The 26,934-nt window shown below is 42.6% G+C and overlaps 2 protein-coding genes across 4 annotated transcripts; both read right to left on the bottom strand.

Annotated features, from left to right (window-relative positions):
- Nucleotides 1–1,625: 1,625 nt before the first annotated feature.
- Nucleotides 1,626–4,312, bottom strand: LOC124290205 (somatostatin receptor type 2-like). Of its 2 annotated transcripts, none has more exons than XM_046726918.1 (2): nt 3,826–4,312; nt 1,626–3,019 (listed from the first exon to the last, which is right to left on the bottom strand). In XM_046726918.1, the coding sequence occupies exon 2, from the start codon at nt 2,966–2,968 to the stop codon at nt 1,985–1,987; it is 984 nt and encodes a 327-aa protein (XP_046582874.1). In that variant the 5' UTR covers nt 2,969–3,019; nt 3,826–4,312; the 3' UTR covers nt 1,626–1,984. The 2 variants fall into 2 exon arrangements, with proteins under 2 accessions (XP_046582874.1, XP_046582873.1); XM_046726917.1 differs by lacking the exon at nt 3,826–4,312 and adding an exon at nt 3,642–3,654 and having other exon boundaries at nt 1,626–3,021.
- A 7,322-nt stretch (nt 4,313–11,634) lies between these two features.
- LOC124290223 (intraflagellar transport protein 56-like) lies at nt 11,635–25,237 on the bottom strand. 2 transcript variants are annotated; one of them, XM_046726937.1, is made up of 17 exons: nt 25,145–25,237; nt 23,955–24,092; nt 23,622–23,714; nt 23,314–23,428; nt 22,812–23,007; nt 22,298–22,367; nt 21,809–21,910; nt 21,259–21,333; nt 20,647–20,749; nt 20,243–20,352; nt 19,349–19,412; nt 18,896–18,984; nt 17,968–18,051; nt 17,659–17,728; nt 16,826–16,932; nt 15,563–15,696; nt 11,635–14,115 (listed from the first exon to the last, which is right to left on the bottom strand). In XM_046726937.1, the coding sequence occupies exons 1-17, from the start codon at nt 25,145–25,147 to the stop codon at nt 14,004–14,006; spliced, it is 1,665 nt and encodes a 554-aa protein (XP_046582893.1). In that variant the 5' UTR covers nt 25,148–25,237; the 3' UTR covers nt 11,635–14,003. The 2 variants fall into 2 exon arrangements, with proteins under 2 accessions (XP_046582893.1, XP_046582892.1); XM_046726936.1 differs by having other exon boundaries at nt 11,635–13,085.
- Nucleotides 25,238–26,934: the final 1,697 nt, after the last annotated feature.

The following is a 26,934-nucleotide window of genomic DNA, read 5'->3' as shown; positions in this document are numbered from 1 at the left end:
CTGAGTATGCTGCCACCCTGGCATTTAGGGTACACAACATGGACTGGTCTTGCCGTCTGCTAGGGGTGTCTTGCTAGGGGTTCTGAGTATGCTGCCACCCTGGCATTTAGGGTACACACAACATGGACTGGTCTTGCCGTCTGCTAGGGGTGTGCTGCCACCCTGGCATTTAGGGTACACAACATGGACTGGTCTTGCCGTCTGCTAGGGGTGTCTGAGTATGCTGCCACCCTGGCATTTAGGGTACACAACATGGGCTGGTCTTGCCATCTGCTAGGGGTGTCTGAGTATGATAGGGGTGTCTGAGTATGCTGCCACCCTGGCATTTATGGTACACAACATGGGCTGGTCTTGCCGCCTGCTAGGGGTGTCTGATGTGCTAGGGGTGTCTGAGTATGCTAGGGGTGTCTGAGTATGTTAGAGTCGTCTGAGTATGCTAGGGGTGTCTGAGTATGCTAGGGGTGTCTGAGTATGTTAGGGTCGTCTGAGTATGCTAGGGGTGTCTGAGTATGCTAGGGGTGTCTGAGTATGCTAGGGGTGTCTGAGTATGCTAGGGTCGTCTGAGTATGTTAGGGTCGTCTGAGTATGCTAGGGGTGTCTGAGTATGCTAGGGGTGTCTGAGTATGCTAGGGTCGTCTGAGTATGTTAGGGTCGTCTGAGTATGCTAGGGTCGTCTGAGTATGCTAGGGGTGTCTGAGTATGCTAGGGGTGTCTGAGTATGCTAGGGGTGTCTGAGTATGTTAGGGGTGTCTGAGTATGCTAGGGGTGTCTGAGTATGCTAGGGGTGTCTGAGTATGCTAGGGTCGTCTGAGTATGCTAGGGGTGTCTGAGTATGCTAGGGGTGTCTGAGTATGTTAGGGGTGTCTGAGTATGCTAGGGGTGTCTGAGTATGCTAGGGGTGTCTGAGTATGCTAGGGTCGTCTGAGTATGCTAGGGTCGTCTGAGTATGCTGCCGACCTGGCATTAGGACAAGCAACAACAACACACACGCGCACACATACTTACACACGCGCACACATACCTACACACGAGCACACATACCTACACACATGCAACATATGTACAGTTAAATCCTGTTTTACCCCACTCACCAAGTTACACACGTTCAGTCCTTATTGACCTACATGTAGTTACACTATATAGTGCCTGTGCGTCCCAGATGTCCCTATATGCCTAATGTGTCGAGTAGTCTTCATTAATGTCGGTGTACCCGCGATTTGAGTCCATCTCACACCAACGATGAAGAATACCTTTAAAGCAATGGCAGTTACCCCAGTGGGAAAGGAGTCATTGTGTGAAGCTGCAGTAAAATATATTCAATACTCCTGTCACAGGTCAGCTGCCGACAGATAGCCCCCGCCCACATCTTCCCAATCATCATCTCCCTAGTCGTTGTCCAGTCGAAGTAGCTCACTGATTAAGACCAAGCACCTTCCAATGTTCGAAGGTTTCACCGAAGTAAACGTTTCATTGGTGCATAATGTCCAGCATTCCGTCCACATCAAGCAGACTGATCAAAGCTGTTTTAAGTCCAGACCAGCTAACTCACTCACTCACTCACGCATATATTTTGCCTTCGGACGTTTCCTGCCGATAGCCAGACTTGCTGATCGATTTTCCAAAGCCATGATAGCACAGTATTTTATTCTATTACATTATGCCCCATGCTATGTAACATCGGGGCTGGACAAAGTAATCTGACGACACATTGTAAACAGATGGAACTGACATGGCTACAGCCGACTCTCTCCTATAACACTACCTTAGAGAGTTCGCTGTGGCCAGTTATATGGTAGACATTATTCATAGAAAATACTGAATATAATTATAGTGTTGGAAATGGTGAAATCCTCAAGCCATGCAATATTTTACACGACGTGTGATGGACGTAAGGCGCCCTAAGTAGTGCAATAAACATCAATAAACACGTTTACACATTAGTAAACACTGTAGTATCTCGACACAACATTACCACAGAAATTAACTAATATCCATCTGCCTTACGGCGTTTTCCACACAAAATGTTTTTAAACGCACTCCTGAAATCTGAGTTTTTGAAAGCGTAGATGAAAAAGTTCATGCCGCAGTTGGCGACTGCTAGAGGAACGAGAAAGTTCATGACGTCTGTGTTGATTCCAATGGTGTAACCGAGAGCTAACGCCACCATGCACGGCGTCCAACACAAAATGAAAGTCCCGTAAACCATCATGAACAACTGTATCAGTTGCCACCCCTGACGAAGCCGTGACGATGTGTGGGCGATGTCTGGCGCCGTCAGCTGCTCCTGACGTATAATGTCGCGACGATGTCTATAACAGATGAAGCCGATGTAGCAGTAGCAGCAAGCGATGACGATGCAGCAGACAATATAGGCAGGGACGAGGGTGTACAGTTGGAGGTAGACTGTGAACACTTCGAACATGGTACATTGAGTCGCGGTTTCCCATGAGTTATGATACAGAGAGACGGTCCCCACTAAGATGGCCACACCCCACGCGGCACCCAGATTCATAAGCGCTCGGCGTGGGGTCATCATCCGGTCATAGTGCAGACAGAATTTAATATACACTAACCGGTCAATTGCCAGCACAACCATGGTCAGTACAGAAGCGGCGAGCGACGTCACAAGCAGCATGTGTCGAGTCAGACACATAAATTTATAGCAGTCAAATATTTTCTGCATTTTTGGAAGGTACTTGACACATTGATACAACGACATGACCCCAGCAAGGAGATCCGCAACGGCAAGAGACACCACGTACATGTTTGGCACGGTGCGCAGAGAGAGTGTCTTCCACACCGCTACAATGGTCAGCGTATTGCCGGCACAGATGATCACACACAACACCAGGTTGATGAGGACGGTCACCGATTCCACGACGGACATAATGTCAGCAGAAGTATCACTGCAGTTACTGTGGTTCATGTTGATGACTATTACACTCATATTCGCAGTAAACGTTTCCATTTTATGTCCCTTGTATATTTGAATCACAACCACGGCGTTTGAAACAGCAAACCCTGGACGAATTGACACACTAACTCTCTGTACCTGGACGAGGTGACACACTAACTCTCTGTACCTGGACGAGGTGACACACTAACTCTCTGTACCTGGACGAGGTGACACTAACTCTCTCTGTACCTGGACGAGGTGACACACTAACTCTCTGTACCTGGACGAACTGACAGACTAACTCTCTGTACCTGGACGAGGTGACACACTAACTCTCTGTACCTGGACGAACTGACAGACTAACTCTCTGTACCTGGACGAGGTGACACACTAACTCTCTGTACCTGGACGAACTGACTGACTAACTCTCTGTACCTGGACGAGGTGACACACTAACTCTCTGTACCTGGACGAACTGATAGACTAACTCTCTGTACCTGGACGAACTGACAGACTAACTCTGTGTACCTGGACCTATCATCAGACTAACACAAACCATGACTATAATTTTGAGATTGTACTTGCGTTTTTTCGCCAATCAGACTAACGCTATACCCCTGGACGTACAACCAGACTAACGCTATACCCCTGGACGTACAACCAGACTAACGCAATATACACCTGGCCGTACAACCAGACTAACGCTATACCCCTGGACGTACAACCAAACTAACGCAATATACACCTGGCCGTACAATCAGAATAACGCTATACCCCTGGAGGTACAACCAGGCTAACGCTATACCCCTGGACGTACAATCAGAATAACGCTATACTCATGGACGTACAATCAGAATAACCGTACACCCCTTGACGTACAATCAGAATAACGCTATACCCCTGGATGTACAATCAGAATAACGCTATACCCCTGGACGTACAATCAGAATAACGCTATACCCCTGGACGTACAATCAGAATAACGCTATACCCATGGACGTACAACCAGAATAACGCTATACCCCTGGAAGTACAATCAGAATAACGCTACACCCCTGGACGTACAATCAGAATAACGCTACACCCCTTGACGTACACTCAGAATAACGCTATACCCCTGGACGTACAACCAGAATAACGCTATACCCCTGGACGTACAACCAGAATAACGCTATACCCCTGGACGTACAACCAGAATAACGCTATACCCCTGGACGTACAATCAGAGAAACGCTACACCCCTGGACGTACAATCAGAATAACGCTATACCCCTGGACGTACAACCAGACTAACGCTATACCCCTGGACGTACAATCAGAATAACGCTATGCCCCTGGACGTACAATCAGAATAACCGTACACCCCTGGACGTACAATCAGACTAACGCTATACCCCTGGATGTACAATCAGACTAACGCTATATACACCTGGCCGTACAATCAGGATAACCGTACACCCCTGGACGTACTATCAGACTAACGCTATACCCCTGGACGTACAACCAAACTAACGCTATACCCATGGACGTACAATCAGAATAACGCTATACCCCTGGACGTACAATCAGAATAACCGTACACCCCTGGACGTATAATCAGACTAACGCTATAGCCCTGGACGTACAATCAGAATAACGCTACACCCCTGGACGTACAATCAGACTAACGCTATACCCCTGGACGTATTGACTAACGCTATACCCCTGGACGTACAATCAGATTAACGCTATACCCCTTGACGTACCTGCTCGTCATAGGCCTGTTTTACCAACCTGCCATACATGTAGTTGTTCACCATGGATTTCACAAAATAACACTTTGGTCAAAGTCAGTATCGATCCTATGTGTAAAACACGTTAAATGGTGCGCGACCATTGAAGACAGTGAGGGCAACACTGACTATTCATTTCAGCACGGGATATCACCATCGCCTCAAAGTAATGCAGCTGTCTTTAGGATTTCCTGAATCACCTCAATGTCACTATCTTCGACTGGCTCGTTGTGTCCAGTACGCATCTTAAGTTTACTTCCACACAATAACTGTTGATGTAAATCCGACTTTTACAGCGTCAACCTGACATTGCACCCGCAATCTGACTCGTTCATCCTCAACTTGACGCGCCTGTCACTGCAGGTAACGAGAGTCCACGAACTGTTGCAGGTACAAAGAGTCCACGAACTGCTGCAGGTACAAAGAGTCCACGAACTGCTGCAGGTACAAAGAGTCCACGAACTACTACACAGTAACGCGCAGAAGTATATGGTCGGCAAGCCTCCTCCGTGAATTGTCAAACGAATGTGTTTCCTCCATGTAACATCCTCGTCGACATGCATTTACTGTTTATTGGCTGTATAAAGCCCCGTGCAGTTACACCATGAACATCAGCGGAAACCGAGACCTATTATATAGCTTATTCATGTTGACTCAGTCAGCAGGGGCGGAAGCATGCGTCACAGACGTTGCAGACAGGATGTGGTCAGGAATGAATGTTTTGAGGAATACCGTACTTCCAACCAGAGACTGGCGGATTAGTTTGATTTTCCATCATAATTTGTATGTCTGACCCATTCTACAAATGCATTCCTCTGAGCTAGGCGTCTAACCTGTCCGACAAAAATTTTACACTTGAGGTATCTGACTCCTCCAACAATAGTGTTACAATTGAAATATCTGTCACCTCCTACAACAGTGTTACAATTGAGGTATCTGACCTTTCTTACTACAGTGTTACGGTTGATGTCTCTCCCCTTCTTACAGTGTTATGCTTGATGTCTCTCCCCCGTTTGATGTTTCTCCCCTCCTACTAGTGTTACTCTTAATGTCTCTCCCCCTCCTAAAACTTCTACGTTCGATGCATCTGTTTCTTCGTACTACAGTGTTACGCTTGATGTCTCTCCCTCCTACTACAGTGTTCTGCTTGAAGTCTCTGACCTCCTACTACAGTAGTACGCTCGATGTCTCTCCCCCTCCTACTACAGTGTTCTGCTTGATGTCTCTGACCTCCTACTACAGTGTTACGCTTGATGTCTCTCCCCCTCCTACTGCAGTGTTCTGCTTGAAGTCTTCCCCCTCCTACTAGTGTTACGCTTGATGTCTCTCCTCCTACTACAGTGTATCCGCTTGATGTCTCTCCCCCTCCTACTACAGTGTAACGCTTGATGTCTCTCCCCTCTCCCACTAGTGGTATGTGTGATGTCTCTCTTCCCTCCTACCATAATGTTACACTTGATGTCTCTCCCCTTTTCTAGTAGTGTTATGCTTGATGTATCTCCCCTTCTTACAGCGTTATGCTTGATGTGTCTCCCCTTCTTACAATGTTACGCTTGATGTCTCTCTTTCTTACTACTACAGTGTTACGCTTGATGTCTCTCCCCCTCCTAAAACTTTTACGCTTGATGCCTCTCCTCCCTCCTACTACAGTAGAAGTGTCTCTCCCCTTTTCTAGCAGTGTTATGCTTGATGTCTCGTCCCCATCCTACTACAGTAGTACGCTTGATGTCTCGTCCCCATCCTACTACAGTAGTACGCTTGATGTCTCTCCCCCTCCTACTACAGTAGTACGCTTGATGTCTCGTCCCCATCCTACTACAGTAGTACGCTTGATGTCTCTCCCCCTCCTACTACAGTAGTACGCTTGATGTCTCTCCCCCTCCTACTACAGTAGTACGCTTGATGTCTCGTCCCCATCCTACTACAGAAGTACGCTTGATGTCTCTCCCCCTCCCACTACAGTAGTACGCTTGATGTCTCTCGCCCTCCTAGTACAGTAGTGCGCTTGATGTCTCTCCCCTCCTAGTACAGTAGTACGCTTGATGTCTCTCCCCTCCTAGTACAGTAGTACACTTGATGTCTCTCCCCTCCTAGTACAGTAGTACGCTTGATGTCTCTCCCCTCCTAGTACAGTAGTACGCTTGATGTCTCTCCCTCCTACAGTACAGTAGTACGCTTGATGTCTCTCCCCTCCTAGTACAGTAGTACGCTTGATGTCTCTCCCCTCCTAGTACAGTAGTACGCTTGATGTCTCTCCCCTCCTAGTACAGTAGTACGCTTGATGTCTCTCTCACTTCTACTACAGTAGTACGTTTGATGTCTCTATCCCCCCTACTACAGTAGTACGCTTGATGTCTCTCCCCTCCTACCAGTGTTACGCTTGATGTCTCTCCTTTTCATGTCAGCTGTCATTAATTGGGTTTCAGTGGCCATTTGTGTACAGTAGGGATTAGGTAGCCTAGTTGTTAAAGTGTTTGTTCATCACGCTGAAGATCCGGTTTTGATTCCCCACATGGGTACAATAACACGGATGCAATGTGTGAAGTCAGTTTATGGTGTGCCCCGCCGTGATATTGCTGTGATATGTTAATAGCGGTGTAAAACTAAACTCAGTCAGAATTTGTGTACAGATGGGGTGAGAATCACTCACAGGCGAACACAGTTTCTTTTTACTGAGAATGATCAGGGAGGGCACCTGGTGGTCTGAGTGTGCAGTTATCATGCCTAAGACCCCAGTTCCATTCCCAACATGAGTGGTATGTAAATAGTAATAATAATACGGAGGTTTCGAGATGTCACTCTTCTGCTTATATGGTGCTCATGTCCAGGCACATTGCCTGCTCATGACGCTACCTACATCACTATCCCCAGTCATAGGACAATATTGTACTTTCCAATACTTTTTCAAATGCCTGGAGAGCATACAGCCATGCTGCCTGTTAGGCGCAATGAACTAAACACTCACATTGCCAGCATATCCTCACAGGTACCATTTACAGCTGGGTGAACTGAGGTGAAGTGAAATTGGGTTTAACGTCGTGCTTGAGAATATTTCGTTCATATGACGACGTGCATGCGTGTGTATGTGTATGTGTGGCTGCTTGTACTAGCCCAGACTGAAGCTGGTTTTATAGTGCTTGCCCACTGAGATAAGGGTGAACTGAGACAATGTGGATCTAAGTATCTTGTCCAAGGATACTACACAAATGTGCCCACCTCTGGACCTGAACCAATGAGCCTCCATCGGGGATCAAACCCAGGCCTTCAGCGTGATAGGCAGACACCTTACCACTATTGGGCTCCATTATGTGTGAATAAACTCACCCGTGGTGTTGCTCTAATATTGCTAAATGCAGTATAAACCATAGTCGCTCACTTATTTCACCACACCAAATTCAACACAGCAGTTGTAAGTGCTCAAGCCAAGTTTCCTCATTATTTGTACAGATGGTTAACTATTGACAATGATAGTCTTGACATTTAATCCAGCTGGATACTTTAACCACTTAACACTTTAAATAGTCTATAAGGACGCAAATTTTCAGAAACACGTAATATTTATTATCAAATCGTCGCCTGAGAACCAGAGTGTTCTATCTCACCAAAACTTGGTTTCGAGATACGAAGTCCCAAAGATTGAAGTATGTGTAAAATGAATATTTCCCAAGGCAACTGTTTGTAACTTTGCATGCAGATGCTTGTTGTCATTCTGAAACTATAGAACCATATTTTAATGATCCAAAATGTAGATTTAACCTGTAAATAAGAAAAAGGTGTTTGGAGATAGAACAAATATCTAAAATCAAACGCTGTTTTGTTCAGTTCCAAAGTGTCCTATATCCATAAAATACTGAAATAGCTCCGAAAATGTACGTATATATCTTAATATTTTGAATTTTCTTATTTAAAAAACCCGAAATAAGACAAATGATTAGGAAAATACCTTTATTTTCAAAACAACACTTTCAGTAATGCTATTTTTCTGATTTCCATGCATGAGTGCATAGGCTTGAAACCGACATGTTATGTTGCTATTTCAAACCAAAAGTATGCTGGTCATTGATATTTTATGGTGATTTCCTTTAAACATATGGGAATATATAAGAACTCGGTGAACAGGGAACATTTGGCAAACGTCAAACAATTATGAACAAGAACTAGTACAGCAAAGTTAAAATATTGATATTGAGAATCAAACTTAGATTGTAATGTATAATTCAGACTGGATGTGCTGATTATCATCTTATTGATTAATTGGATGTAGCCATGTGTTTATGATAAGAGCATATCCCTAATAAATCAAAATCAAATAATCTCTTAAAATTTCAAAACTTGGAACAGGTATAAAGTACTTTGCCGTATGGAACTAGAACAGTGAACTCACTAAACACATCCGACACAAATTGATGTCATGGATCACTGTTGTATTGTTTAAGTAAAGACACTCAGTTTTGTGGTATCAAAAACAAACAATCTCTTAAACAACTTCAAAACTTGAAACAGGTTTAAAAGACTTTACCATTGAGTTACAAGACATATCAGACATGTCCCTAAAGCATGAACATCAAACATGTTCTTGAATGAGTTTATCTTATGAGATCTGTTGAGGTTATGAATTTTAACATAGATCTGAGGTCTGCAGCTTTGTCCTTGGGCAGTTCATGTTTTGTGGAACAGTGTTTGACTGTCAGACAATTATCAACACAAGCTCCTGTAGGTGGAGACGACATCCTCCTCATATCCTGTTCTTGAGGACAGACTGAGACACGACTGAGTTCAGCAAGAATAGCACAAAGAGCACTTGCTATTTCATTGGTTTCTTTTCCTGCCAGTTTCTCATGCCAAACTGCACAGTATGCAGTAGGTCCTATCGTACTATGTGCCGTAAGGTTGTACACAGCAAGTTTTTTGCGGTAAAAGAAGCTTGATATATTCGCTCTAGGACAAGTAAAACGTTGTCGGGATCTTGAGGGCTCAATCAACTCTTCATGATCTGCAGGATTTGATTCATTTATGTGTGGAGTGCATGTACCTGTGAGACACACCAACCACAAACAGATATCCATGCATGTACCTGTGAGACAAACCAGCCACCAACAGATATCCACGCATGTACCTTTGAGACAAACCAGCCACCAACAGATATCAACGCATGTACCTGTGAGACAAACCAACCACAAACAGATATCCACGCATGTACCTGTGAGACAAACCAACCACCAACAGATATCAACGCATGTACCTGTGAGACAAACCGACCACCAACAGATATCCACGCATGTACCTGTGAGACAAACCAACCACCAACAGATATCCACGCATGTACCTGTGAGACAAACCAACCACCAACAGATATCCACGCATGTACCTGTGAGACAAACCAACCACCAACAGATATCCACGCATGTACCTGTGAGACAAACCGACCACCAACAGATGTCAATGCATGTACCTATAAAACAAACCAACCACAAACAGATGTCAATGCATGTACCTATAAAACAAACCTACCACCAACAGATGTCAATGCATGTACCTGTGAGACAAACCAACCACCAACAGATATCCGATCATGTACCTGTGAGACAAACCAACCACCAACAGATATCCACGCATGTACCTGTGAGACAAACCAACCACAAACAGATATCCACGCATGTACCTGTGAGACAAACCAACCACAAACAGATATCAACGCATGTACCTGTGAGACAAACCGACCACCAACAGATATCCACGCATGTAACTGTGAGACAAACCAACCACCAACAGATATCAATGCATGTACCTGTGAGACAAACCAACCACCAACAGATCTCAACGCATGTACGTGTGAGACAAACCAACCACAAACAGATATCAATGCATGTACCTGTGAGACAAACCAACCACAAACAGATCTCAACGCATGTACCTGTGAGACAAACCAACCACAAACAGATCTCAACGCATGTACCTGTGAGACAAACCAACCACCAACAGATCTCAACGCATGTACCTGTGAGACAAACCAACCACAAACAGATCTCAACGCATGTACCTGTGAGACAAACCAACCACAAACAGATCTCAACGCATGTACCTGTGAGACAAACCGACCACCAACAGATGTCAATGCATGTACCTGTGAGACAAACCAACCACCAACAGATCTCAACGCATGTACCTGTGAGACAAACCAACCACAAACAGATCTCAACGCATGTACCTGTGAGACAAACCGACCACCAACAGATGTCAACGCATGTACCTGTGAGACAAACCGACCACCAACAGATCTCAACGCATGTACCTGTGAGACAAACCGACCACCAACAGATCTCAACGCATGTACCTGTGACACAAACCAACCACCAACAGATCTCAACGCATGTACCTGTGAGACAAACCGACCACCAACAGATGTCAATGCATGTACCTATAAAACAAACCAACCACCAACAGATGTCAATGCATGTACCTATAAAACAAACCAACCACCAACAGATGTCAATGCATGTACCTATAAAACAAACCAACTACCAACAGATGTCAATGCATGTTCCTATGAAAGTGAAAAATCAGCAATTAACAGACCAAGGCATCTATTTCTCAAATAAAAAATCCAGACAATAACAAAGACCAAGGCAATGACGAATTAAGAAAAGAGAAAGAAGCCAGACATTAACAGAGACCAAGGATATATAAACAAAAGAACAAGCCAGCCATTAACGAAGACCAACACTTCTATCTAAAAGAGAAACAGGTCAACCCTTAGCAGAGAATATGGCATCCACCTACACAACATTCATGCTATAGAAACCTGCTACATCCATCCCCATCACTGGTTTCAGTGACTTCTCTCTGGCTAATCCCAATAGCGTCCCTGTTATATTTGTAATACGATTCTGTGTAAACACATTGACATTAGTCATGTTTTCCTTGAAAGGGCAATGAGTACCAAAAGCAGAATAAACAACACAAGGATCTTTTCAAAACATTTATTTATATAAATAACACTTTTGACCAAGCAGTATGCACACAATCTTGGACTGTGCAGATTAACAATGAGTAAAAATGGACGGATATTTTTGCAGAACTACAAGTCTTGGGGACATGAACAAAACTTTTATTATATTTGTACACTTTATGTACACATTTACATATTTAGTAATATAGATAACACAACCTCATATCCTGTGTTGAGTGTCCGAACAAAATATGTCATACAACAGGTTGGAACAGATCCTGGTAGGAAGTCAGGATACTTCCCTGTCGTAAATGACATTGTTTTCACCAGCATACAGCTATGGAACAGGAACAACTTTAATCTGTGTGGGTCTGTATGATGCATCTGATAATGGGCCATGTTTCTTGCATCACAGTTAGTGTGAAAACTTGAAGATGAAGGCAAATGGTATGACAAGTTGACTCTGCCATTACAGGCAGCCACTATGACAGACAAATATACTCATGAAAACAAATAAGGGAATACATGAAAGTACAAGTGTTCCTTTATTTATTTGCAGAATTTCACCCACAGAGCAGAAATATAAGACATTACTTGAAATGAGTCCAAGAACACCAGCAATTTAGAAGGCTGTGTCTCGCAATACCCACCAGTAATGATAAGTTAATCATAGTGATGTGATACAAGCTTCTTTCTGTGTATGTTGTTGCTCATGTCTAAAGATGTGAAATTGTTTGAAGTGAGTCTGGAAAAAGACAAACAGCTTCACAAGGAACCATATAGATTGAAAGTGGATTCAAGATATACATGTAGAGGTAACAAAGGTGACACAGAAGAACCATGCCATGTTGGATGTAGTTTTTCATACATATCAAACATGATGTAGCAGTTTTTAATTAAAATACTGACTATGCTGCGAAGCAGGGGTGGACACATAAAACCCTTGCAGAATCAAACAAGACCACCTTGATAGGGAACTTGCCTTAACACTAAACAATTATCTAAACAAGTTCCCTACTTTTTTGGTTAAAGTATTCATCCAGTTTGCCCCTTCTTCAGGAGAAATGAACAATACAACAAATACAATGATAATATTTCATATTGTCCACAAATGATCAAAGTTGGAACCTAATCGTAAATTCACCTGTGCTCCTTCGTCAGAACAAACCTAACAACTATTGTTAGTCCGAATTTGAACATAGACTTGTGACAGTTGCAATGATGAGATTGCTTGTGGAATATGGTCCAGGTGTGCGGTCATCTAGTGGACCAGTGTATGGGTGGAACATTGATGGAGATCCAGATGACCATGTACTTCAGTGATCATGATGACTATACAGGGACGAGTGATTCTCAGGGCAGAGGAACCAGGTTCTCCTTGGCCCATTTCTTCATGGTCCTGATGATGTATTCCACCTGCGGGTTGCTGGTATTACGCAGCATGTTGATGACATCACGCAGCATCTCCCTAAAACATGGTCCACATGACACAACATGACACAACATGACACAACATGACACAACATGACACAACATGACACAACATGACAAGACACACACTCAGCATGCAAACAGGACATGGACAAAGACTGGAAATCAATTAGAGAATTGTGGAAAATGAGGTTCAGTACACAAAAAAGATGCTCTGACTGGTGTTGCTCTCTACTGCAGGTGCTAGGATTGCACATGCTAACCTGTACAAGTCTTGAGGAACTACTGCATAGAGATGCTGAGGAAGCAAGAGTTGTTGTGATGGTGCCAAGGACCAAGCAGACCATGATGCCTGGGATATGTGAATTGTGGTGAGTGTGGATAATCCCAAGGCAGGGACAGATGCATTGTGTAAGTGTACTAGCACTAACAGGTATGCTTAGTATGCCCTTTTGAGTGTGTCCAAAAGAAGAAATACTGTGACCTAGGTAATAGGTAACTGTAACTTATAAAGTCAGCCTCTGTACTTTTCTGTGAGATATATAATACATACTTTTAAATATTGACTGTAACCAGCGTTCGAAATACCTGCCTGCCTGACCGCCTGGGATGGGTTGTTTTCAACATGGACTGCCAGATTAAAATTTAGACATGTATATGAAGATATTTTGTGGGCAGGTAAGTTTTGGTGAGGGCTGGCATTTTTTACATCTAACCAGCCCTGTGGTCTGAGTTTCATACCCTGCGATAACAAACCCTGACCTTCAGGACATTTTGTATTTTCATTGTACCATTACAATTGTAAATGTGTCTTTAGCAGTGGGTTACTACAAGTAATTTTGAAGCTTGCCAGGATGTTGAATGTTAGATACAGTGACAAGAGTGTTAGATGGAGGGCAATGAACAGAAGGAAATGAGTGAACGGGTAGACAGTAGAAAACTAGGGCAGAGTCTGCTAGACATGAACTTTGTTGTCGCGGGCCCATTTTTTCATGGTCCTTGTGATGTATTCCACTTGTGGATTGCTGGTGTTTCTCAGGAGGTGCAGAACTTCACGTAAGTTTTCCCTGCAGAGGCAAACAGCACAGCCAAGTTACTAGCAAGCAGGGGACCATCACACTGCATGGCCACCACTGGAAGTGCAAGGATTCCTTCAGCCTGATCTCACCAATTTTCATCACCGTCCCACCAATCTGAAGAGTTCTAGGCTGTGTACACACTGTCATCCACAACTATCCTTGCACCTCCAGTTTAGGGGATCTAGGGGGAGAAGGTGTGGGAGGGAGATTGTGTCTAACACAAAGGAAGAAGATTAGACAAACATGATTAGTCATAGTAGGGGTGATTTGTCAGTTTGTAGGGGTGGGAGCCAGTGTTGTGAGGTCCGGGGGTCCTGAAGGCGTTGAATTAATGGAAATGTTTTTAAAATTCGCAAAGGGATAAAGGTCCCAGGATGACATTATATTGAAAACTGGGAGGTATTACCACAGCTTGGGCATTTGTGCAGAACTATCTTCTTAAGAATTTCATGAACATAGTTCTAAGTACAATGTACAATGTTTTCTCTGTAGTCATGGATACCAAATGTAAGGTGGTGGTGGTGTTATGGGGGAGGGAGGAGTAGGTTGTGGGGGGTGTTTGTTAGTGTAAGGTAGGTATCAAGGTGGGACGTGAAGCAGTTGGTTAGTAGCAAGCAGCTGCCACTAAGGATCTCACATCATTTAGCTTTTGACAAAAACAGCTTTCATTGGAGTTAGTGCATCCAGATCATTGTGACATTTTCGGTTGCCATGACATCACAGTCATATGACATCCATATTCTCCCTGCCACTGAAGCTACCCAGCTGTAATATTTACTTTCAAGATGTCGGCATTCTTCAGTCACTAGGAAACCATGTGAAGCATCCTCGCCTTTAAAACAAGTCCTATCATATCTCTCCACTCTACCACATTCATGCCCTATCACTCCAGCCTTGCAGACCCAGAAGATCATTGTGGTCAGTAATGGACCAATATGTTGGTTATATATAGAAACATGAATAAGAAGAATAAGAAAATGTTCTTTTTTTTCCATTGTGGCCTGACTTGAAACAGACTCTCCTTCTTTATCCAACCTCTATTGCCCAGTGTATTTTATCTCACTTTCATGAAGATAAGTACCCTGCAATACCTGCAACCATATCTTCATTTCAGAACTGAAACACCATCTTCGTTTCTAATATCACTAACCTGACACAGAATGACCTCGAGTGTAATTTGATCTGATGTTTGCATTGTTATTTTGGTATTCAAATGAGGCTGAAACTGATCTAGCTCCACAAGTAGATCTTGGGTATCTCTCACAATAGAAAGAAGAGATAACATATTGGGTATGGAGGATGTCATAATCCTGTTACACAAGATGACGGGTGCCATTTTCCACTATCCCATTACAGGATATATTGTAGGAAAAAATACACATGCTGTGGTGAGAAAACTCCGAGGTGTAGACATCTGGACATGATCTGAACTCACCTCTGCTCATGACCGGCAATGATCATCTGGAACACGCCGACACAGGCACCTCGCTTGCCCTCCCAGTACTCGGGGTTAGGGTCCAGGCGTTCCAGAACATCAAATGCTTTGGCTGCATAGTAGAACTGACCCATCTGCCACAACAAACAAGAACATGTAGCACAGCTGCGACATAGTTGTAACTCAGGTTGGAACAGAACAGTGCAGTTTCATGTGAGGAAAAGTCCAAATGTGAAAGGAAAGCCCAGCTGATGCACATCAGTCAACTTGACAAGTTGAGGAAAAAGTCCAAATGTGATTAAAGAAATTATTAATGAAATGTCATGATCCAGCTGATGCAGGTGTATAAGTTATCTTCATCGGTGTAAAAATATTCACCATCAAACTTCTGCTCAGCAAAAGTGATGACTTGTTGTTGTGTTGTCTGGGGTTTGTCTTTCTTCAAAAGGAGATTTCTTTCTTGATCAATGGTGTAACTTCTACTCAGGCTCGCTTAGCAGGTGGTGTACTCGTGACAGACATCTTGTGATGAAAACTCATGTCGGTTGTAAACATTTTATACAGCTCGCTCTACTGTTATTTCTTGATTAAATCGTCTCAATTAATTATCCTGTGTTCCTAATTAACAAGTGTGATATTCACCGACGTCGGTGTCAAGCAGCCAGTAAGGAACACGCTAATTACCACTCACGTGTGATTGTTTGTATACGTACGGTCGGATCATCCGAACGCCTGTGTTGATTGTCGGATTAACGAATATTTTTACAATGTATTTACAATAATCAGTTGCTAGATTGGTGTGTCGGAGTCGGAATGCGAGAATGTCGGATTAACGAGAGTAATTATCACTGTTTTAAATGGTTCCCTAATTTGTACTACTCTGGTAATCTTGCAGCAGTAGGAATGGTACTAACAAAGCAACAGACAAAATCAGGGGGAATACGGATGTTAACCTGTGATCATAGGTTTCTGGCACACCTAAGGGACACAACTCCGCATACATGATGTGCCTGAGGAGGTTATAAAGGTGACATGGACAAAGAAATATCTGCACACCAGTCAGTGGTCCAACAAACCCTGATTCACCTCTACTTAGCTGAGGCAAATATACTCATCAATATAATAAAAGGCACTGATGAAGACGTCTCCTAAAGCCTGGCAGACTGTTAATCAGCAACACATTTTTATCACACAATACAAATATAGCATCTTCCATCTATAAACGACATCAAACATGAGTATGTCATCTCAAGTTTAAGGTACCTTGTAGCAGTCATTAGCAATGAGCTGCAGCAGGCTGAATGACTCCCCCGATGTCTCCATCTTCAGGTACAGCTCCCAGGCCAACCTGGCCTTGTGGTTCATTATATCTGGCAAATACACAGAGTTGGGTATAACACTACTTTGTACAGTACAATAAGGGGGCAGTGGGGTGTCTCATGGTCAGATTTTTTGCTCAGCATATCAAAGCCATGGGTTATATTCCCACGAGGATACACTGTCTCTGGTGGCCCTCGAAATGATCTTGTTTGAATACTGCCAAAATCAGTGAAAAAACATATTCACTCACTCATTAATGAGGGAAATGTGATGTAAGATTCAGCAGTTTACAAATGAGATGAACAATCATCAGGGCAAATCTGAGAATGTGATCGAGGACCACAGGTTTACCATAACAAAGGGAGACAACTCTGCATAATAAGTGTTATTGCTCAGGGCAAATCTGAGAATGTGATCGAGGACCACAGGTTTACCATAACAAAGGGAGACAACTCTGCATAATAAGTGTTATTGCACAGGGCAAATCTGAGAATATGATCGAGGGCCACAGGTTTACCATAACAAAGGGAGACAACTCTGCACAATAAGTGTTCTTGCACAGGGCTAATCGGCCACATGTGCTATTAAATATGTCATTGCAAATACAGGAAACAGCATAGGCAACAGCCTCAACAAACTTATTTCTTCAGCCAGCCAAAATGACAAGTGCAACAAATTTTACTGCAGATATGAAAATTGTCAAAACATGTGAAAACCCTCAGTGCCATGTGCTCTACAACAGCTGTGTTGAAGGGGTTATGATACTGATGACTTACAACATCGGGCCAGCCAGCTCAGGTAGGTGTAGTCATTCTTCACCTTGTCGCTCTGTATCAGCATAAATATCTGAAACACAGATATGTACATGACAGCACACACCCCACAAAAGATAGGAACCTGAAGCAGAGGTAGTTGCTCCACCAGATACTTTGAGATAACACAACACCATTCACCTGTCTTGTACACACACAATCTGACACACATGACAGGAATCTCCTACCGCACACTTGAACATCTGAAACAAATGGTATTGGTACTTCTAATGTGAAGATGATCTCATACAAGATGACAGAAACACCACCTACCTCCTCTGCTTCTTTGAAGTTGCCCACGGCTGCCTTGGCTTGTGCGTAGTTGAAGTTGAACATGTCGTCATTGTAGAAGTAGCTCTGTAACATGGAATACAGAATCAGCATATCTGATGCCGTCATGGGAAATGCTGTCTACACAACACTTTACCATTCTGCAGTTATTATAGACTGGAGAACATTTTAGATGACATAAAACCTGCTGACATAGAATGAAAGAATTTAATGAAATACAAAGGTACAGTCAGCGCTTGTTAATCCGACACTTGTGGTTGCAGAGAAATATGTCGGATTAACAGAAATGTTGGACTAAGCAGACTGCTTCAGGAGGTCAGATATGGTTGATCATCCAATCTTCACATCAAACTTCTGCTAAGCAAAAGTGATGACTTCTTGTTGTGTTGTCTGGGGTTTGTCTTTCTTCAAAAGGAGATTTCTTTCTTGATCAATGGGCGTAACTTCTACAAGGGGTCGCTTAGCAGGTGGTGTACTCGTGATAAACATCTTGTGATGAAAACTCATGTCGGTTGTAAACATTTTATACAGCTCGCTCTACTGTTATTTCTTGATTAAATCGTCTCAATTAATTATCCTGTGTTCCTAATTAACAATTGTGATGTTCACCGACGTCAGTGTCAAGTAGCCAGTAAGGCACACCCTAATTACCACTCACGTGTGATTGTTTGTATACGGTCGGATCATCCGACGGGCTGTGTTGATTGTCGGATTAACGAATGTTTTTACAATGTATTTACAATAATCAGTTGCTAGATTGGTGTGTCGGAGTCGGAATGCGAGAATGTCGGATTAACGAGAGTAATTATCACTGTTTTAAATGGTTCCCTAATTTTTTGTCGGATTAACGTGATTGTCGGATTAATGAGTGTCGGATTAACGAGAGCTGACTGTATATCCTACCACCCACCTTAATTGAGTTGAGATAGATCAGCACATCTTCAAATTGCTTGAGAAGGAAGAAGCACTCAGACATACACTGACGTCCAGGGATGGTGTCTAAGACAGAGATGTTCAACATTATACCTCCACACACACAAGGTGACACAAAGTATACAGTGTGAGCATTTTATGCAGTGAAGCCAGGAGAAAGATCTTAATTCTGATATCTCTGTATAGTGTCAAGTTGAACCATAAAGACAGTTGCAAAGATAGACAGCGTGTTAGAGTCAGTGAACGATATTCACAGGGAGACAACTTTGCACAGTATATGGTGTCTTGGAACCAGATAACTGTACCAAATGTATACAACATTCCAGATTTTGTGTTCAAATGTGTTGAAGTTATGAATAGTATGAGTTGAGGCAAAACCACTGATTCAGGGGATAATCTATCCATGACTATCTATCACCTGTGTACGTACCACATTCACTGGCAGAGCCTCCCACAAGCTGGAAATACTGTTGTGCTATTTTTAAGTGCTCTCTCTCTGAAAAGAGAACAAAGGCTTATATGAGTAAGCTTACGGCAGGTCACATTGCTAACTCTGGTTCATATCAATAAGTGACCAGTAAATGACAAATGATTGTTTTGTTCCTCTGTGGAATGCTGGACAACCCAGTGAATGTTATGATGTACATGTCCCATGTCATCAAGTAATGGTGATCAGCTATATCCATGCGTCTGACCATGTGATCCATGTACCTCTTGCCATTTATTGTCTAGTATAGGGTGTTTAGAACCTTTCCCAATATTTAAACCATTATTAGGATATCACAGTAGTGTTGTTTCCGTTTCTTCAGAACCTGCTGGTCATTATACAAAATCATAGACAGGTAGTATACATCAACCATACCATACCACTTGTCAGAGAAAGAACTCAACTATCTATCAGAAAATACTTGCCAGAGAAAATAGATTCAATCAATAGATTCTCATGATTTCTGCATTATACAAGCCCCATGGGTAGGGAGATATCGCTTTACATAAACTGTCAGGGGTGGAAATAACCCATTGCCCGACGCCCGAGTCCAGTGGTTTTTTCTGTCAGGCAAGCAAATTTGTATATCACGCTGTACCAGTGTCCAGTTGATTTTCCAATATTAATTACATTGTTTATTTAAAAAATCAACAAGAAAATGGCTAGTATAGTGGAAAAATTATCAGGGCAAGTGATTTTACATGTGCCACTGTACCGGAGTACACTAGCAATTTTAAAGTTATTTCCTCCCCTGACTGTACAGTTTACTAACAACTAACGTGGCCAAGTAAACCAATCAATGGTTCAGATCATGAGAGTGACACAGTGAGCACATACAGATCCCTGCTCCTGTCCGAGTGCAGCGTTCACTACTCCCTTGAGGATGTACTCCTGCGGCGTGGTGGGTTCCAGATCTCGGATCAGGTTGTAGGCTTCGGCCACATCATCTGTAATAGCAACATTCACACCCAGATACAACAAACCCAGTGTGTTGGTATTCAGAGTATTTGACTTATAGCTATTTAAAAAAACATGGATGCTTCATCTATGGAAGGGGTATTAATCGCTCTCTGAACATGATTGAGCTACATGTACTTATTAACCACCTACTACCAAATTCATTATATACCATCACTGCTACTGCAGATAACACTCACCATTTGAACATTCTTGCTTGTATAACGTCATATTGATAAAACATGTTCAGTTACGTAATAATATGGTGCATGAACCTCACTCACCCTGCTTGAGGTAGTAGATGACCAGATTGAGGCGGGCTTCAGGGATGACATCGATAAGGGGAGGTAACACCTGGAGCGCCCCCTCGCCACCACGAAACACCACCTGGGATGAAACACACCTCAGTTTTAGACACTGGTAGAATGAATGATAAAGTACACATGATGTTGGTGTGTGACAGGGCTGGCTTACACTGATACTACAGGCTTACTAAACATATGTTTCTGATGTTCTGATCAAATCATGTATATATAATGAGGTCTCAGCTCAAAGTCAAAGGTTTACAAAATGAATATAGTGAAATATTTTAAACTCATTTACCTATGTATGTATAACCCGATTATGATGTTTCTGCTTACAGACAGATAACTAAAGACAGTGTTTAAAATTCAGATAAATTCAGATAATAGACACCCAGACTGGCACATGTAATATACTGCAGGTCTAGTCAAAAGATTTTCGGTCAACTACAAGTAAAAACAAAACACACTCATGTCATCTTAATTGAGAACAGGCTTCCATGAACAATGTGAAATTATTAAGAACTGTACCGGAGCACTGACTCAAATACATGTAGATGGACGTATAGTATGGCTGAACTTTTACCAACATACCAGATTATGCTTGATGAGATCCCTGGCGAAGGTGAAGGACGGTGAAGACATCTCCTGTAGAGCCTTTAGTTCAGCCTGAAAATGAAGCAATAACAACTGCAGCAACCAAAGGAACAACAGCTAGCAAAGGAACATCAACACTTAATCAGATCTGTAGGAGGGATTCACTGCTATGCATTAGTGACCAGTCGATGCCAAATAGCTAAAGCAGAGTAGTAAAGAACTACATCATAGTTGTGGTCTGTCCCTGCCCATGCATGTACTTCAGGTTTTATCAGTTATGAAGTCTGGCAATACAGTGACTGATATCGTGACCATTTTCTAAAACAATAAACCAGCCATCTGATTCATTAGTGGCTACTTTTAGCCAACATGGGCTGGTGTCGACATCGTAATGGCTGGAGTTCACAGCCACTATAACTCTGGAAGCTCTATCAAGCATGTCACACAGATACTAGAATTTGTAAGTCCCACCAGTGTTAGCTACAGCACTAGTTCTACAATCCATCGCTAGTTATGACTTGTTGACTGTCTATGATAAACTACTCACCTCTGCAGCCTTGCCATTGTATAGTCGGAAGTGGTTGCAAGCTTTCAGATTGAGAGCAATGGCGCTGTCTGGAAACTGCTGTAGGTAAACTGCCAACACTTCCTGCAGAAGAAAACAAACAGGTGACAGCAGGATGCAGACCAAGAAGGATTAACGACTTAATCTTCACAGGTGTAGGTACGGAAATAATATTCCAATATCCATGGTAATTTGGTACTTACATTCATCATTTTCCAGCAACTATTAATCATGACTACAAATACTTTTTCCTGCACCTGTTACTTTTAAAACATGCACATTAATGGTAGATTCAGTGATAGTAATTCCTGTGTCAGAATATTGGCTGCATTTGGCTATATTTTCAGAATAGCAGACATTTAAGCCAATTAATAACAACGATATTGAGGAGGTGGAACTTGGTGTTTTTCTTGCAACTGCAATATGCCAGCCAAACACGTGGCCAGTTAAACATGGACAAATGGTTCCAACCTGTGATACATCGTAGTAGTCCAGCTTGTAGTAACACAGCGCCACATACACATTGAGAGCCAGGAAGTCTCTGCAAGTAGAGAGAGTGCTCATGTAATACCTGTCTGATATCTGTGCACCTTACAGATAATTAAGCGTAAGATAGTCCTGACAATGTATACAAATAGTTGCTCTGTAAGCGCACATCCAAACACATACATGTACATGACTTCAAAACTATAAATAAATCATTTGCTCTTTTGTTTCAGTTCAAATTAGGAAAACTATAAAACAATGTTTTTCGTGTTCAAGGCATGTGTTTCTGCCTGATCCTGCAGAGATGTACATGTATCTCGACATTGCCCAAGCCTGATTGGCAAGTGTCTAGAATAATTCCCCAAAATGATTAAATTATTATTAATTACGATCACCATAATTCTCTCTCAATTATACATGAGAAGCCTGCATATCCATTGTGTGAAACAATCTACAGAAAAGATGGACAAGATATTGACAGGTATCTGGTATTTCTTACCGATTATCTAACAGTATGCGCTTGTAGATGTCGATGGCCTCTTGGTAGTGTGATCGTAGGTAGTGGATGGAGGCAAGGGACAGCTGGTCCTCGATGATATCCTGCAGGGCCTGATGGTGCCCCATCAACCTACGCTCATCATTGAACTTGTGCGACAGGTGGAACTGCAGGCGGTTCTGTAGACGACTCTTGGGAGCTGGAAGCACATACATATCTGTCAAAAAGCTGGTACTATCATTGTCTTTTTCATAATTCTCTGTTTAGTGTGGGTTTTACATATGCACGTTCCATAATAGCACTTTATAGACAATAAATTACCTGGGGACATGGTTGTTTGGCCTATTGGTGAGTCAAACTTCTATACTGCATACACAAAAGTCAATTATTTATCTACTTTCTGACAGTATAGACATTAATGGTAGATATGACAATAACATTTGTTGAAGAACACATGGACATGGTGATAAACGTTGTTGCTTGTTAAGAGACAGTTGGTACTGACATCGTGCTACAGCTGTGTCAGCATCTGAATACATCCCCAGGAAGAAGTAGCAGCAGGCTAGGAAGGCGAAGATGTCTGGGTGACAGCCATCCCTCTTGGACAGCCTCTCGTACTCCTGTACACAAATTGGTCATGTTAGTCAGATGTTCAGGCATTTTAAAACAACAACAATCACTTCTGATTCAACTATAATTACAATGATAAGCAATAGACTTGGAAGCTGAGTTGTCCTGAACCATGAAAGAGTTGTCCCCCATGTTGTTTTATCTCAGCTTCAAAAATGGTGCACAAACACTTTGGTTACATACCTCCATAGATCTCTTGTAGTCTCCCAGGTGGAAGGCGCAGTATGCAATCCACATGTCTACTTCTTCGTTTCCCTTTCCACTGTTACGGCTAAACTGTAAGAAACCATGTTGACACAAATTTACCAAAAAATACAAATGCAGCTGTGGATAATTGTCAGTATGGGTCATGACAGTTCATACTTAAATGGCTCATCATTCTCACAGGAGTACATACAATATTAATGTTTATTAGATGACTTAAACTGTTGAAACATGGCATTGTTCAACAGTATACTTGACAAGTACTAGCTATTACGCTGAAAAGAGGCAGTCAAGGCAGCAAAGACTATGTACCTCCAGCAGAGTGATGGCACCTGTGTAATCTCGAGCCGACAAAAACTCATCTAACTTCGGAAATTTCTTCTTTTTCTTCTGCTCCTTTCCTCCTGTGGCAGCCCCCGGCCCCATGGCCGGCTTCATGCGTGAGAGCATCTGAATAATACAAAAACTGTATAGACCACGTGCACTGTGAATAAAACCATCTTTTATCACTTTGAAGTGCTAAGAAACAATCAACATGATCAATCATTCAATGGAATGAGGTTGTTGTCTAAGTTAGTCAGTTGACATCTGTTTTTCTAGTTATACATACTGGCTAAAGCATAGCCATAATCGGTAAGACTTCCGCCCGTATCCCCCCTACATTTTAACGATGAGGAAAATTTCTTTCAGAGGCATTTTTAGAAGTTGGATATGTCCATCAGTATGTTCAGATACAATTAAAGAAACATGTTAAAACTCATCCTTATCAGATGAGCAATATAGATATTCAGGTGATATGATTTGACTAGGATGAAATTTAAGGGGGGATACGGGATTTCTTTCCGCATAATCTTTCAAATACAAATATTTGAATATCTGACTGCATTTTGGATAATTGTATGTCACAGAAATTAAAGGTCAAGAAACGGTCTTATACGAAGGATATTTGTATTTGTGAGGTGTGTTTCTTTTTTGTCATGAACAGTGGGCACCACTGAATGTTTGGACCAGTACCATAATTTTGGGAGGGGGAGATAATCTGAACCAAATCATTGGACAAAGATGTTTGGAGCCGTTTCTGTTTGCATTACCAAAAATAAAAATGTATTACTATAGCTTGCCACGTTTGTTGTTGAGCCACCGACACCCCCATACTAAATCAATGACCGGTCCCCCACGATGAAATCCCCATTTCTTGTAGGCTTGGGCTTCAGCATGTGATGATATGATATAAATGAAGTGCGTCACATGTCGCTAGCGTGAGGAATGCCCTATGCACCAAAAGTATATCAGTAAGAAACCCCTTTACTCGATACCACTGACAGAAGTAAATCGCTGTGAAATCACTTGTTAAAATGTTATTTCGAAGATCTAGCAACGAACATCAACAGGGATGAGCAGCCAGTTGAGAATCTTAAGCTAATCCTAAACCAAAATTAGTGTTGCATGTCCGTGATACGTCTTGTCAAACCATTTAGATACATAAAATGGAAATAACATACCATCTTTACGGTGTTAGTGTGAGATCAACCAGACGTCAAGATTCGCATTTGTTTGGAATGTCACTATAGAGTGACTGCGATTGCGTTACCGGAAGCGGATGTTAAAATATTAACCAATGAAACACCAGAAGGGTCATTCCGAATCAAGTTTACTTAAACCGGTTTCCCAGATTCTTTTCACTGTGGCGCTGTCGTGAGTATTTTACGACGATTGAATCACTATATAACCACTTAGGGACCGTTCATAATCTATGGCTAGGGGTGGTGATGATAGGTTGTTTTTTTTCACCCATTTTGTTCTGAGAAGCTGGGTGGGGTGCAATTTTGTCGGCAATTTTGTACACACACGTATTAAGGGGTCAGCAATTTTGTACATACAAATATTTTTAAAATTATGCTTAGAATTTATGGGAAGTGGAGGGGGGGGTCATTGAATTTGTACATGGCATGCAGGGCGGGGTCACTAATTTTGTACATAAATTTTAGGGGGGGGTAATTCGCATTGTACATGCTTCTCCATAAAAATCATCATCACCCCCTAACCATAAATTATGAATGGTCCCTTATATACAGAAAAAGGGCGTGACAATAAATTCAACTAAACAATCAAAGAAATACCCACCCTAGAATACCCAAAAGTGGAAGACTGACATTACTAAATCTAAATTCCCTTAAAAGGTTAATTTAAATACATTTCGTATATATAAAATGAAGGAAAATATTAACGCACGAGAAAAATTTTTTAATTGTCTATTAACAACTGAAAATTAGCTAAATATATTGTTTTTCTAAAACTGTAAGTAGTAAATGGCTCGTCAAACCATGTGCGCATCAGCAGCCTAAAAAACACAATCCTAGGCCTCCCTCCATTTCACTGCTGTAGACTCTGAGTTTAGTTTTACGCCGCTTTTAGCAATATTCCAGCAATATCACGGCGGGGGACACCAGAAATGGACTTAACACAATGCCCATGTAGGAACCCGGGTCTTCGGCGTGACGAGCCAACGCTTTTCTAGGCTACCCCACCGCCCCCACTGCTGTAGAAGATTCTACAAGGTGTCCTGTAGTGGTTATTACCATATCTGGCACCTGCCATTAGAGGGACAAAACAATGATGCACACTGAACGCGAAAACCCGACATTAAACCCAATGTCATTAAACCCTGTTACACAGATCGGGCTGTGTGTTTTGCCCTGTAACACAGATCGGGTTGTGTGTTCTGCCCTGTAACACAGATCGGGTTGTGTGTTCTGCCCTGTAACACAGATCGGGTTGTGTGTTCTGCCCTGTAACACAGATCGGGCTATGTGTTCTGCCCTGTAACACAGATCGGGTTGTGTGTTCTTGCCCTGTAACACAGATCAGGTCGGGTTGTGTGTTCTGCCCTGTAACACAGATCGGGCTATGTGTTCTGCCCTGTAACACAGATCGGGTTGTGTGTTCTGCCCTGTAACACAGATCGGGCTGTGTGTTCTGCCCTGTAACACAGATCGGGTTGTGTGTTCTGCCCTGTAACACAGATCGGGTTGTGTGTTCTGCCCTGTAACACAGATCGGGTTGTGTGTTCTGCCCTGTAACACAGATCGGGCTATGTGTTCTGCCCTGTAACACAGATCGGGTTGTGTGTTCTGCCCTGTAACACAGATCGGGTTGTGTGTTCTGCCCTGTAACACAGATCGGGTTGTGTGCTCTGATCGGGCTATGTGTTCTGCCCTGTAACACAGATCGGGCTGTGTGTTCTGCCCTGTAACACAGATCAGGCTTGTGTGTTCTGCCCTGTAACACAGAT

The sequence above is a fragment of the Haliotis rubra genome, unplaced genomic scaffold, assembly GCF_003918875.1.
Source record: "Haliotis rubra isolate DU_JTF1 unplaced genomic scaffold, ASM391887v1 Scf46, whole genome shotgun sequence".
NCBI lineage: Eukaryota > Metazoa > Mollusca > Gastropoda > Lepetellida > Haliotidae > Haliotis > Haliotis rubra.
Note: the sequence above shows the minus strand (reverse complement) of the source record. Positions and strands in the feature narration are given on the sequence as shown.

Excerpts from the sequence above, each read along its gene's own strand:
- LOC124290223 (XM_046726936.1), bottom strand. Across the intron at positions 21,911-22,297 it reads ACTACTACGATGTATCACAG|GAAGTGTTGGCAGTTTACCT; the intron begins GTTGGAACCATT and ends TTTCTTCTGCAG. Across the intron at positions 20,750-21,258 it reads ATCTCATCAAGCATAATCTG|GTGGTGTTTCGTGGTGGCGA; the intron begins GTATGTTGGTAA and ends GTTTCATCCCAG.
- LOC124290205 (XM_046726918.1), bottom strand. The coding sequence starts at position 2,968 with ATGGAAACGTTTACTGCGAATATGAGTGTAATAGTCATCAACATGAAC.